This window comes from Podarcis bocagei, assembly GCF_964188305.1.
Source record: "Podarcis bocagei genome assembly, chromosome: 10".
Classification (NCBI taxonomy): Eukaryota; Metazoa; Chordata; class Lepidosauria; order Squamata; family Lacertidae; genus Podarcis; species Podarcis bocagei.
The window spans coordinates 21,807,344-21,820,855 of record NC_138135.1 but is presented as its reverse complement, the minus strand read 5'-3'; the positions used below and the strand labels follow the sequence as shown (position 1 = coordinate 21,820,855).

Below are 13,512 nucleotides of genomic sequence, written 5' to 3'. Positions count from 1 at the left end.
TTATACATGGGAAGATGAGTCTTAGAGGGCTCTGGGTCTCAGAGAATGGGAGAAGGCCAAGTTCTGGAGCTGGAGCTGGAAGGCTTGTGAGAGTGCAGTGCCCATAAGCCAAAAATATATCTCGTAGAGTACAGTTGCACTCATGTTCTGCTTGTGGGTTTCCTATAGGCATCTGCTTGGCCTCTGTGAGAACATGGATTGGGTGTCTCTTCAGCCTGATCCACCAGGGCTCTTTTGATATTCTTATAGATAAGGGCACCAAAATATTTAGGATCAGTTTTATCTCTAAGCAGAACAACCTGTCCCCCATAGAATATGTCACATATTTAGTAGAAAGCCTATGCCACAATACGTTTATTAGTCTTTAAGGTGGTATAGAACTCTTATCTTTTGTGGTGAGTACCAAGGTCCAAACCAGAGTTGAGCGAAATGCATATTTAAGAAAGAACATCAGAGTTTAATATATATGGGTGGATTTTCATCTGAATGGGAAGTTTAACCCATCCCCTCACAGCTGCAATCCTGACTAAAGTTCCCCTGTGCTGCTATTAGCTCTAGAAAAAAGTTCCTGTTGGTGCCACTTCATAGGAGCATAGGGACATTTTTTGTCCAAATCACAGCTGGGGAGGGAAGGCTTAAACCTCTTACCTACATATGCTGCAGTCCCAATAAAAACCACCCTCCACAGTTATTATTTTTAAACCCTGATGATGTTTCTAATGACGCATTTAGTCCAGCTAGTCCAATGACACATTCCTGTCTAGTTTGACCTCAAGAGGCAGTCGCTGACAGATTTAAATTAGCAGTCCATGAAGCCAATGGGCCACTGCTTATAGATGCCCACTCAAGTCTACATTGTTGAGCAGTGTCTGTATTTGATTCAGAATATGGAAATACTCATAATACCCACTTCAACAACACCTCCGCCAGAGAGCCGAATCCAATAATGTCAGTCAAAAATAGGGATGCTCTTTTGTACTTGTAATTTAACATCCTTGTTCTTCCAGCAAGGGTCAGTGCTTCTGAGATGCCCTCACATTGCTGAAGGCTCTTCTTCACCAGCTGTACGCTGCATTCACTAGGCCAGTACTGACTTCTTTTTGTTTAAAGCGTGTTTCCACACCCTCCAATTAAAGAGGATACTGATCTATAATATGCAATCAAGTGTAACCTTTCAAGATGAATCTTGTCAGGTTCCACACTCATGCTTCACATATCAGGGTGTGCAGTTAAAACACTCCTAAAGATATAACACACGGGGGCTTTAACAAATGCTCCAGTTGATAATGGAGAGAGAAAGGGCTTATCCACACTTACCTTTTCTCCACACTTTCCAGGTATGGTTCAAACTTTAAAGCTCCATGTCTGAGCCCCTCCCCCTCTTTTTTGCTCTGGAGTTTTGCCTACAAAAACCCACTCTTTAAAGCTGAATCAGAACAAATGGTAATCTGTGGGAAACCTGAATTGCCATTTGCTCCAATTCAGCTTTAAGGAGTGGATTTTTGTGGGGAAAGCTCAGGAGCGGAAAAGGGGCACTTAGAAATGGAGCTTTAAAGTGCAGACTTGTGCCTGGAAAGAGCGAGGCAAAGGGGTCAGTGTAGATAAGGCCAAATAAGAGTTGTAAGGAGCGATAAGAGGTCATTCCATGATGCTGCCCCACTGGGAAAGATAGGGAAGCATTCCACCAGTTTTGCCAAAAGACTAGCTGTATCGGGCACCTCCTCCCCCTGAACTGTGCCAGCTAGTCATTATAAGAACAACTGTTTGAAAGTTGGCGCCTGAGATTGATCTCCCCCCTTCCCTCCCTGTCCGTTTCCCCTTGTGTGTCATTTTTTTGTTTTAGATTGTAAGCCTGTGGGCAGGGACTGTCTTGCTTTAATTGATTGTACATAAGCCACTCTGGGAGCCTTTTTTGGCTGAAGGCTGGGATCCAAATGAACTAAATAAATAAATAGTTGGAATGCAGTGAAAGAAAAGAAAAAAGATAATTGTGAGAAGAGCCTGGAACGTGAAATGGATGTGAAGAGTGTCAAAATGCCAGAGCAGAGCAATGCAGGGCAGAAAACTGTGTAGCTCGAGGAATGGTGTGTGTGTGTGTAAATCCTGCAGCTTGCTTGCTCATGTGACCTGTTGGCAGGAAATGAGCATTTGTCTCTGGTGATATGATTTCATCCCCCATGGGGGAGTTATTGCTGTCAATAGAATTGGACAGCTAGAAATTGCTTTGCAGTCACTTCATAGGCCATATGTCAGCCCCTTGGCAGTATTACTGGCTGAATTACCTGTAGGTGCTGATGACACCTCTGCCTGGGGTCACTGCAGAGGAGCTTCCCTCCCTCCCTCCCTCCCTCCCCACCCTTGGCCAGTTTCTTCCAACGAGAGAGGGAGACTCTATCAAGTCTCTATGCTCTATCAAGGATGCAAAGCATCTCTATTTATAGCGGCGAACCAAAGTCTCACATACTTGCAATGCCAACAGTGATATATTTATTCAGCAGGATCCTGTCACAACATGTACATCAGACCGGGGCAATTAAGAAATGGAAAATACAAGGACATTCATTCTCTTTCCAAGGCATTCATGCATATGTATTATTCTAGGGTGCAGAGAGCACGAGAACTTCATATACACAGTCAGATAAACATCTCATCCCATGAGCGAAGCCAATGTTTTCGGAACAAGTGCAAACCCCGCATCCCATAAGCACTGTGGTCACATACAAAACAGGACAGGATTGGCTGTACAGTGTCACCTGATTTTTCAGGACCAGGAGGATACTGGACTCTGATTAGAGCATCTTGGTTTAAGCTTTCTTTAGTTCCATTCTCCAGCGAGAAGCCCTGGTGGTACAGGAAACTGGGGGCTAACGCTTGACTCACAGAATCCCCAATCTGAACTCCCTCAGTGCCTTGACTCCTTTTTGTTGGCAGAAATTATCTTTACCTCTTTTAAGATCAGGAATTCATTCTCTGTTGATCTGATGGGCAGGCCACAACTTGTTTCTACAGTTAGCAGAGGGACCCCTGGGTATTAGTCACGATGCAGAAAACTTTGATATCTTTCATGAACCAAAGGTGCTTGTAAAGAAAACTGCTTAACGTTCTGCCGAAGGTTAGGAACAGTACAATAGGAATACATTAGGGGGTGCATGGGCCCCAAGATTTGCCTTGTATTTGTATATATTCAAGGCTGGTTTAGTCCATTGACTGTCTGTCTGCCTTGCTTGCTTGGATGGTGGCAGGCTGTCTGGAAAGCTGGTCGGATGGCCATTTGGAAGCGGGTTGCCATGCTTTGTGCCTCAATGCTGGGTGTTTTGTTAGCAGATTGGCTCTCTGGTTGGATGGCTCCATCAGGGGAGCAAAGATCAATCCCCTGCGTCTCCTCCTCACCTCCCATTTGTGCCAGTGGAAGTTTTTCTTCCAAAACAAATAGCAGCTGATCCAGATTGTGACTGAAGTGGAGGGCAAAGGTTTAATGCTCCCCTGGCCCTCTGCCAGGGTTGATCTGGATTGAGGTACCCATGCTTGCTATTTACCCTTTCAAATGCCATTCATGCCAGTTGCTAATTGCGTGAAAGGCATTATTTCCTGTTTGGCACTCAGAGGAGCCATCAATGAATGCATTATGAAAAGCACATGACAAAGAGATCAATCATCTTGCACTGAAGATCACTTAGAAGAGGGGTGAGGGGCCTTTCATGGTTCAAGAGCCGCATTTCATCATAGGCAAAGTTATGGGAGCCCACATGCCAGGAGGGGAATGGCCAGAGGCAAAAGTGGGCAGTGCAGTGCACATGACATTTCTCTTTCTACAAGAAGCTACCTTCCAGCCATCAAAAACCAGGGGTTCTCTCTTCTCTCTCTCTCTCTCTCTCTCTCTCTCTCTCTCTCACACACACACACACACACAGAGAGAGAGAGAGAGAGAGAGAGAGAGAGAGAGAGAGAGAGAGAGAGAGCACCATCCCCCATCCATTCAAGCAAGAGGCATGATCACAGCTCAAGGACACATTCCAGACAGGCAAAAGCATTCAGAGCCTACAAGGAGGAGGACCAGTGAGACGTGTGGCCTGGGGTGAGGGGATGTCATAGGGAGAGTCTTCAGAGTCAGATTTAGGGTCATGTTAGACCACTGGACCTAAATTTCCCATTCTTGGCTTTGAAAAAGAGGCTCACTTTTGTTGGTAATCAGTTCTGAGAAGTTTAATTTTTGGGGGGTGGGGAAGCCAGGTGTTTGCAGACTCCACACCCTGCTCTGAGAGGAGCTCAGCAGCTCACACTCTGAATTTCAATTCATTTCACATTTAAAGGTGAACTTACCAAATTCTCATTTTCTGAAACAAGATGTGAACCGAAACAGTGATTCCTCCAAATGTGAACTTTCCTGAATTTTGTAGTTCTACAACCAAATCAGGAGTGCAAAAAGGCACGCATTATGGTAAAATGTATGTGCACAAAAATGCATATATTGGTGAAAATAATGTACAAAATGGATTACATCAGGCAAACTTGCTTTGCAATAATGTGTATTGCCTATAAAAAGTTGTTTAGTGGGAGAAATTTGCTGGTGAATTTTTATGAGGACTTAAAAAGAAATCACAAACTGAAGTGGAATGTGGGGAACTTAATTTAAGATTGTGAAAATAAGAAACTGAAATTGACTGATTTGGTCATTCCTACCTATGAGACAGGTGATGTCCCTTCTAACTCTATGATACTATGATTCTATGACCCTGAAACTGGAAATTGTGCACTAAATACACACACACACACACACACACACACACACACACACACACACACACACATATATATATATATATATATATATATATATATATATATATATATATATATATGATTTAGTTTAATGTACATATGGTGAAACAATCTCTACAAAATAGCAGTTCAAAAAATGTAGACACCTGTTGACGGCTCCAAATTCTTCTTGCTGAGTGGCTGGAAAACAGTCAGATCACTCAAACAGGAAAGATTCCCCACATGGGTAAATACAGTTATTAGCTCCAAAGATAGCACCTGTTGGCCACTCAGTGATTGCTCACAAGTGCTGCATCACTTCAGTCACAGACACTTCCGAAATGAAAGGGCTGCACAGACCATTGTATATAGACACCATAGCCAAAAGGCATGTATTGTCACAACTATGGTCCATGATGCAAAGCATCAACGGAAAGATATTTATCTGTGGAGAAAGGAAAAGAAAATTGAACACCTTGAGGGGAAAATTTGAGCTGCTGACTATATGAACATCCATTGTGAAGTGAAAGGCTTGACATTTAGGAACAAAAAACCCACAAAACCATGGTGAACTTAAACCATTTTAAATGGAATGGAGCAACATGTTCCATCATCCTCAGAAATGGGTGAACGCTTCTCAGTTTGATTTAGAATTGGTTTAGTATTTACCAGCTTTCTTAGTGAGGAAAAAAAAGTCCTAGTGTTGGTGCATACACACTGATGTACCACAATCATGTATGTTATGGCATTTCCCCCTAGAAAGTCTAACATGGGTTCCTTTGCCTCACAACCTATGGCAGAGGGCTGCTTGGAAAGTCACTTTTCACTGCCATAGGGAAAGGGTCATAACTCAGTGGTAGAGCACAGACTTTGCATTCAACAGATCACAGGATCAGTCTCTGGAAAAGACTCTTTGCTGAAGTCCTGGAGAGCTGGAGAGCTGCCACCAGTCATTGTAGGCCACAGCCAGATGAATGGTCTGGTGGTTTGACTCAGTATAACTCAGCTTCCTGTGTTCCAAGCAAACTTCCTTATTCAATTAGGGTGACTATGATTACATACAAACTTGCTTAAGGAATTCCAATTTTTAAAAGGATATTATGGCAACACTGTTTCATTTTAACTGATATAAAGGAACCCTTCAAACATCTCATAGCATTCCAATCAAGTGCTGGTGCATATTTTTTTCCTGACAATGATTTATCTATCTTCTGTCCATTATCTGGATTTTCTGACTTGCACATCCAGTGTCTCTCAGTAGTTAGTGTGTTTCTTGCTTTGTACAAGATCACCCATGATACACTTCAAAACTGACTTTTCCCTTCCTCCCCCCATCTTATGGTATTGTATTGTTAAGGTGATGGTCTCTGTTGTTTGTTGCTGTTTTTGCCTTATTTTCACCTGTATTTCAAAATAACTTTCCGTGTCAAGCAGAGGGTTTTACATCTGGGATGGAGACCAACAACCCTATGAAATGTTTACAGGAAACAATTAAGAGAATTGATTGGCCACTCACCCATCAAAAGCTTGCTTGGTCAAATGTACTCTGTCTGTGTAGTTCAGAAAGCAAACAAGGTGAATTTTATTAAAAGTTAACCGAAAGAACTTCTCTGCAGATTGACTACGAAGCTGCTGGTTTTGTGGTTTCACAGCAACAAACAAGAGTTTCATCAAGAGGAAAGGGGTAATATTAAATAACTTCTATGACTGGGTCTCATTTTTGGCAACTGGTTTGTTGAGCCCCGATAGCTTGTGTGCAGGATCTGAGTTCACATTCTGAGCCAGAGAAGAACTTTGTGGGGAATTTATTTATATTATTCAATTAAAAATATTTTTATACTGCCTTTCATACACAGTAGCATACACATCAGATGTTGATGGCGACATTTAACAGGAGTGTGTATATAACCTTTTTAAAAACAAACAAACATTAAATTTATACTAATCACATTTTTCATGGACTTCCCAGTTGCTTAACATATTGCAGCATGAATGAAGATGCTGGACATCCCAGCAGAGTTGCCGGGAACGCTGCCTGCATTTCTTCCTGGGAATTCCTTTCCTTTCTACATGACTTTCCATGCTGAAGCTTGATGAACTGGAACAGACAGACGGATCTAAAAATAAACACCCTACTTGAGAGAAAAGGGTTGTAGGTAGGAGGCACAGAACTGTGTGGGTTTTTTTTAAAAAAAGAATGCTTTTGTTGTTTTCTTTTATACTGTTTTTAAGATTCAGTTGTGCTGCTCTCCCTGCTTCCCAAAGGCAAATTCCTGCTTTCTTGACAACTGGTGCACTGGCAAATGAAGCATAAAATGACAGCAACATTCACGGTGAAAGGAAAAAAGCAGGGGGGAAGTTCGTGACCAAGTCCCTTTTCTGGTACCCATGCACTATAGTCTGATCCATTGGGGCTCAGCCCTATCAAGCAAAATGCCAATTTCCCCCCAAAACGTTTTCCCCAAAATCTCAATACCATGCTCTTTCCTGTTACACAGATCCTTCTACAATCCATTTTAACAGAGAGAGGCTTTTTCTGTCCATCTCCAATCCCTGGCCAATCAAATCTCTGCACCACTCAGTCAATCTCCATCCAAAAGGATTGCTATGGCCAGGAGGTCCCACCCTTCTGTCCCCAGACCGGGGCGGGGATATGTTGTAGTAATTTTGATCTTACCAGAACTACTGGCTGTTAGTCCTGGCTGTGCAGTTTCTCTCTCACTCCTGTTGTCATGATGGCAGCCTTATAATAAATTTCATTTTATCAGGTCTGCAGTCTGGGTTGACCTGAGTCAATACATTTGTTTTGAGCGTGCTCAGAGTTGTTTCCTTAAAGGCTATACCTCGTCCATGTTGGCAGTCCTATGTGGAACCTTTAACCAATTAAGACTGCAATCCTACACATATTTATCAGAGAGCAATCCCCATGGAATTCAGTGGGGCTGCTTCTGAGCAATGGACAGTTTCTTTGGCATGAACCCACATTAGACATTCTGAACCATGGTAAGACACTTAGGTGTTAAGTAATAATAAAAATGTGATGTTTAAAAACCCACTGTTTCTTTGCAAAGGTGACTAGGGAGAGAACCAGAATAGCTGGGAAATACAAAACATTTCTCCTGGGAGAGGAGCAACTTGACAATTTCTCAACCAAAGTAAAATACTTTTCAGTTTACTTAGGTGCTAAGTATTTGTAAAATTGCAATGCTTAAGTGTCCACATTATTTTTGCAAGCAAAGGTGCTGCCATGAGCAGAGCTGTTCGCTGAATTTTAATCCTCTGCACGCAACTCTGACCTCCTTTCCAGGAGAGGGGAATGGAATGTCCCTCAATTTCCAAAGCCCAGGTTTTGAGTGCCATTGCTTATGAGCCAAAATGGCACCATGCAAACAGCACCCACTGGACTGGGGGTGAAACCACAACACTTGCAAAAATACAAAAAGCAATCTGGAAAAATCTGAGTTGAGAGGACCATACACACACAAAGAATTTGTTCAGTAGTCACAGAACGTATCAGTCAAATATTTTCTCTAGCTATTAAAATGAAGCATAGGTTGGGTCCAAGTTCACGACTCAAAAGCGCCACTCCTTCCATTAAATTCTGTCAGCTGCTAATAGATTGAAATTCTCTGGGTTTTTCTCTTGACCAGAGGTTACATCTTCTGGACCTCCTCTTCTCCATAGGAAAGAAAGCAAAACCACAACCACTGTTGGTTCCTAATTAAAGAAATGCTGTTTATTGTGTATATCTTAAGTACAAAAGTTTATGAAAAATATAAAGATATAAATGTACATCTATGACAAATAAAACTCAGTGAGCTGGTGTTGCCAGCTCTTTCTTCCTGTGCAGCCTGACATTTAGCCAATGATGCATCCCCCAGTTTGGAACAATCAGAATCAGAAGGATCTGTATTTGCATCGGCCACTAGCCATAGCAACAAAACAAAACAAAATGTACTAAAGATAGAGGTAAAAACGTAACTATACAAAATACATTTTGAAGGTTTACAACCATGATCATCTTGATCTGCTAAAAGAAAGGACACAGTAGCAATGGTTGAGCGACCCGGCATGGACAACAATAGAGGGGTAATAACCTCACTCCTCAAATCTTTATAAAGAGTGCAAGCCAGCAGCACATGAGCCACTGACTCTATATTGCCATTATCACATGGACATAACCGTTTTTCCAGTGGTTTTTTTTTGAAATCAACCCTCAAGTACAGCCGAAGGCAGTATATTAATCTTGTGAAAGTGAAAGCGCATCTGTATTTTGGAATTGTTAAATTTTGCAAACAGGGTGCCAAAGGAACATGCAGGGCCATTGCTGGCAGCTGAGAGATTGTCAGATGGAAGCACTATTTGGATAGATAATGCAAAGACTTGTGGGGACCCTGGCTCCACATCTGTCTCCTGCTGACATTTGGCTCTTAGGATTCTGGCAAACGGCATGGACACCACCTGGCTGCAAACCTATTGCCTCCTGTGCTTCTGTAGCACTCTACCACTCTACCAGGTACTCTACCAGGTAGCACTCTACCAGGAACTACTGAAGACTGGGAATGGGCCCAAAGTGATAGGAAACACTTCAGTTGCTTCATTTCTGCATTCCAGGCTGCTAGGGAGCAGAGTAAGATAAACCACTTGTCAATCCTTTATGGGATGTCTTCTGTACACACAAATGCTGTAAACAAGAGTTAGATGGCTTTTTATGAACATTCAAGTTGCTGATGAACACTTTAAATTAGGAATAACTTCTGCTGGTGGAAAAAAACCTGACAGATGAAAACACTGATGAGCACATCATTTCTATGGGCTGTATTCAGTGTTTTCAGTCCACTAGCGCAAGGGTACTTGTGCAAGTGGGTGGCTGAGTTTTAATGTTATGCAACAGAGGAATCTACTGCAACAATTGTGCTAGCAGAAATTTGTTCCATACGAGACTGCACAGTCTATTGTACAACAAAGTTACCAGCAAGCTGCTTATGCATTCTCTCATGCATCAGTGCTCCACTGGTGCAACACATTTTTCCAGTGAAACAAGTATACCACTAAGAGACTTCAACTTAGCGCTGCATTGGGTCAAACTATTGTCTACAAACAGATCCTATGAACGTTTGAAGAGACTGTCCTAGGTAAGTGTGCATAAGTTTTGCCATAGCAGAACAAGAAACAGGCAGCTGTTCTGGGTCATTGTGGGAAACGTGAATGGTGACTCACAGACCCATATACCTGACATGAGGGCCAAAAGTAGGTGTTAGTGCTGGTGTGCCCTACCCGGCACTGGGCTCTCAACAACTGGTCAAGGAGTTCAGGACCGGCCTTTCTATTACTGAGACAGCACATCTTGCCCAATCTAGGGGTGGAGGTGAAATTTGGCTCCACTTGCATTTTAATCCAAGTTTATGTAATTCACACTCCTTGATGCAACAGGCAAACTGAGATGCAGTAAACCTTTAACTCTTTTGCTCTTCTCCAAAATTCTGCAAGGAACACAAAGGAAACACAATGCAAATATGGGAGAGAAGGGTTTGGAATCAATTGCTTAGCATTTGAGGGCTGAAAGCAACAACAGCAGCAATTACTGATCATACTCAAAGGATTTCCGGACATGGGACAAATAAACAAACACAGGCAATTTCCACTCCTGTTTCCATTTTCGTCAGAATTCTCCAACATCCCTAGCTGCAGCCACAACATTCACAATGCAAAAAGAGTTCCCTGTTGGTGTTTAGGATATTGAATTGACCTTGGTTAGCAGTGAACATTTACACAAGAAATAAATGAAAACAAGCCAGGACTCTCTGCACAGAAATTGATTTTCTAGCTTGTTGCGTCTTCCATTTCCCTCCCACCCCCACTACCTCTTATTTTGTGCCACAGACCATATGCCAACCTCAGTATCACAAATGCTAAGCTAGCATCATGCGGTCAGAGACTTCAGCTTTGTTATCTCCTATATGATCCAGACTGTCCTGCACTTTTAATGCAGTTTTGGCATTTACTTATATGGCAGTTGCATTCAACTTGCATTTCTCAGGTTTTCCCAGCAACTCAAGGATGTCACACAGAGCTGAAACAAACAATGGATATTCAAGCTGAAATACTGTCTGCCTGCTCCATTTCCTTTCTGCACTAGTCTCTTCTCAAAGGGAAAAAAAGAGAAAGATCTTAAGTGGCTTTGACATGCTCTTTTTCTGACAAACTCATCTTGCTTCCAATTTATCGCCTTTCCCCCCTCCAGGGCCTCCTGCGTAATGGGAGAGGCTGAGTGATCAAGCTCTGGTTTCTACATCCAAATGAGGATTGTTGCCACTCTTCTGAAGATAAGAGCAAAAAAGGAATCTCACCTACAGCAGAGATCTTTGTGAATTTTAAATTTAAAAACAACGCAACAGTAATCCACCAAATTTGCTACAATTCCTGCAGTTAGGTCATGCAGGTATGGCTGAAGATTCAGGTGTTCAAGGAACGTGAAATGTTTTTGCCAGGGAGTTAAGCCAGGTGTGGAATAAACTTTCAGGAAGTCACTGGGAACTTGAACTGGCTAGCTTTATTCACTGTCTTTTCCAACATCTTGCTGCTAATTTATTTCTTATAAATGGGGAGGAGTGTATAGCACAGTGGTTAGAGCACCTGTGTTGCAAGCACAATATGCCAGGTTCAATCTCCTAGCACTGCCAGTAAACAGGAATTCAGGTTTCCTCTGAGCTCTGGACCCTTCACAGACAATTTTTCACCTGTACAGTGACTGTTCCATTGGCCCTATTCCAGTCTGTATGCTAAGTAAAAGGGAAGAAGGTGCTGGCATCTTAAGAGACCCTGAGCAGCAACTCATCCCAGATGTAAGCAGAAGACAAAAGAAATAAGGAGAGATGTCTCCAGAAGGTAAAGAAGTTCTTCCCTGGGAAGTCTAGAAGTTGGTTTCCTTCTCTGTGGTGATGAGCACATCCTTGCATGGATGTTGACCTCCCTGCTTGAAGTACTGTCCAGATAAGGCAATCAGGTGCTTCTTGGGCTGGGGCAAGTCCTCTGCTGCAGAAGCGAGCTGGCGTAACCGCTGTAGAAAGACAAGCAGGGAGCAGACAATGTAGCCGTCAATATAGCTGTTAGACAGACAACCACTCAATAGCCATCTGTATCCATTGCTCTGGGCAAAGACATTCCATGAGCAAATCCATTGTACTTCCTAATGCATGATTATTGGAAGACACGTCTAAAAGAGCAGAAGGGAAACAACGTAACATTCTGATCCATTTTGCCTTTAGGCTCACTTTTTGTCGCCATGTGGTAGAGCCCAATGAACTTTCGGCAGTGCTTACAGATGAGTGGATAGGCACAGGTTTGGGGAGAACAGCAAAGCATCCAGGGACACCTCAAAGTGTGATCCTCCAGGCCTCTCTATCTGGTCCTTGGGACACTCCCTAGGTCATACCTCCTCAGCCACACCCCTCTCCCCCAGCCACACCCCACAGTGGAGTGTTTTTGCCTGGCTGGAATGTGTCCTCAAACTCGGATAGTGCTTCTTGCTCGTCTGGAGGAATGACAGAAGAACGATGTGAATTAGTAGGTGATTCCCCTGGAGGAGCATGCAGCTGCAGACTAGGTCCTTTAAAACAATGCAAACAGCTCTGCCAAGGGGACAGAGACATTTGAAAGACAGGCCCTGCTAGCCTTTTTATAGCTTTGTTAGCAGAGACATCTCGCCAACTCAAGTAGCAGGGCCCCATGGGAGCTGACCAGGGTCCTGACTTGCCTCGTTTCAGACATGACTCACTGGATGAAATCCTAAAATTTATTGCCACTTACTCCGTGCGCCCCAACCCCCAGCAGAACAATATACTAATCCATCTTATTTCAGCATTAGATTCAGTAGGCCAGAGCAGTATCTCTGCTTGTGATAATGGACAGCTTCAACTACCCTTATGTTAACCAAGTAAATATATGTTTGGCTTGAAATACAGGTTGGCTGTGTTTCAGTTGCTTTTGATTTCAGAAAGTGCATAGCGATAGATGGATTTCAAATGCAACCTGAATCGAATTCCTCCCCTATGCTACTTGCGGCTGGCAATGGTGGCAATGGTGACCTCTTGGTGGGTGTGCTGGGACAAGGTTGGGACAAGGTTGGGAGAGGGGTGGGATGGCAGCAGCCCCGCAGATACATTCTCACCTGGAGTACCCCTGATCTCACTCTCTTGCCTTGCCCCATCTTGGCAAGTGCAAAGCTGCCAATGGAAGGATGCTGCCGCCTCCATCCACCAGCCTCACAAGCCACTGCTGGCTGTGCTGAACCTTCTTAAGCTTCTCATTTTTCAGGCTGCTGCACTGCCTGCCTTTCATCCAGAGCAAGCCCTCGAATTAGGAAGAACTTCCTGACAGTAAGAGCTGTTCGACAGTGGAATTTGCTGCCAAGGAGTGTGGTGGAGTCTCCTTCTTTGGAGGTCTTTAAGCAGAGGCTGGACAACCATATGTCAGGAGTGCTCTGATGGTGTTTCCTGCTTGGCAGGGGGTTGGACTCGATGGCCCTTGTGGTCTCTTCCAACTCTATGATTCTATGATTCTATGATTCTATGATTCTATGATTCTATGAATGGCTTATTTGTAACCATCATTTCAAGCAGTAGCAGTTCACTCCAGCCATCAACTTAAGGAGCAGGGGACTCCTATGCTCATTGCAATGCCAATGCAGATTAGGCGCCCCACTATGGAATACAGAAATGGTGAATCACTTAATACAGTGCAATTTTTTCAGTA

The 13,512-nt window shown here is 43.2% G+C and overlaps 1 protein-coding gene across 1 annotated transcript in view; it reads right to left on the bottom strand.

Moving 5' to 3' along the window:
* Positions 1-10,074: 10,074 nt before the first annotated feature.
* The window catches only part of SLC6A12 (solute carrier family 6 member 12), a 47,568-nt gene continuing 44,130 nt past the window's right edge, over positions 10,075-13,512 (bottom strand). Inside the window, exon 15 of the mRNA XM_081210592.1 lies at positions 10,075-11,818. Within this exon, the coding sequence (XP_081066718.1) occupies positions 11,672-11,818 (147 nt within the window). The 3' untranslated portion in view covers positions 10,075-11,671. The remainder of the gene's footprint in view (positions 11,819-13,512) is intronic.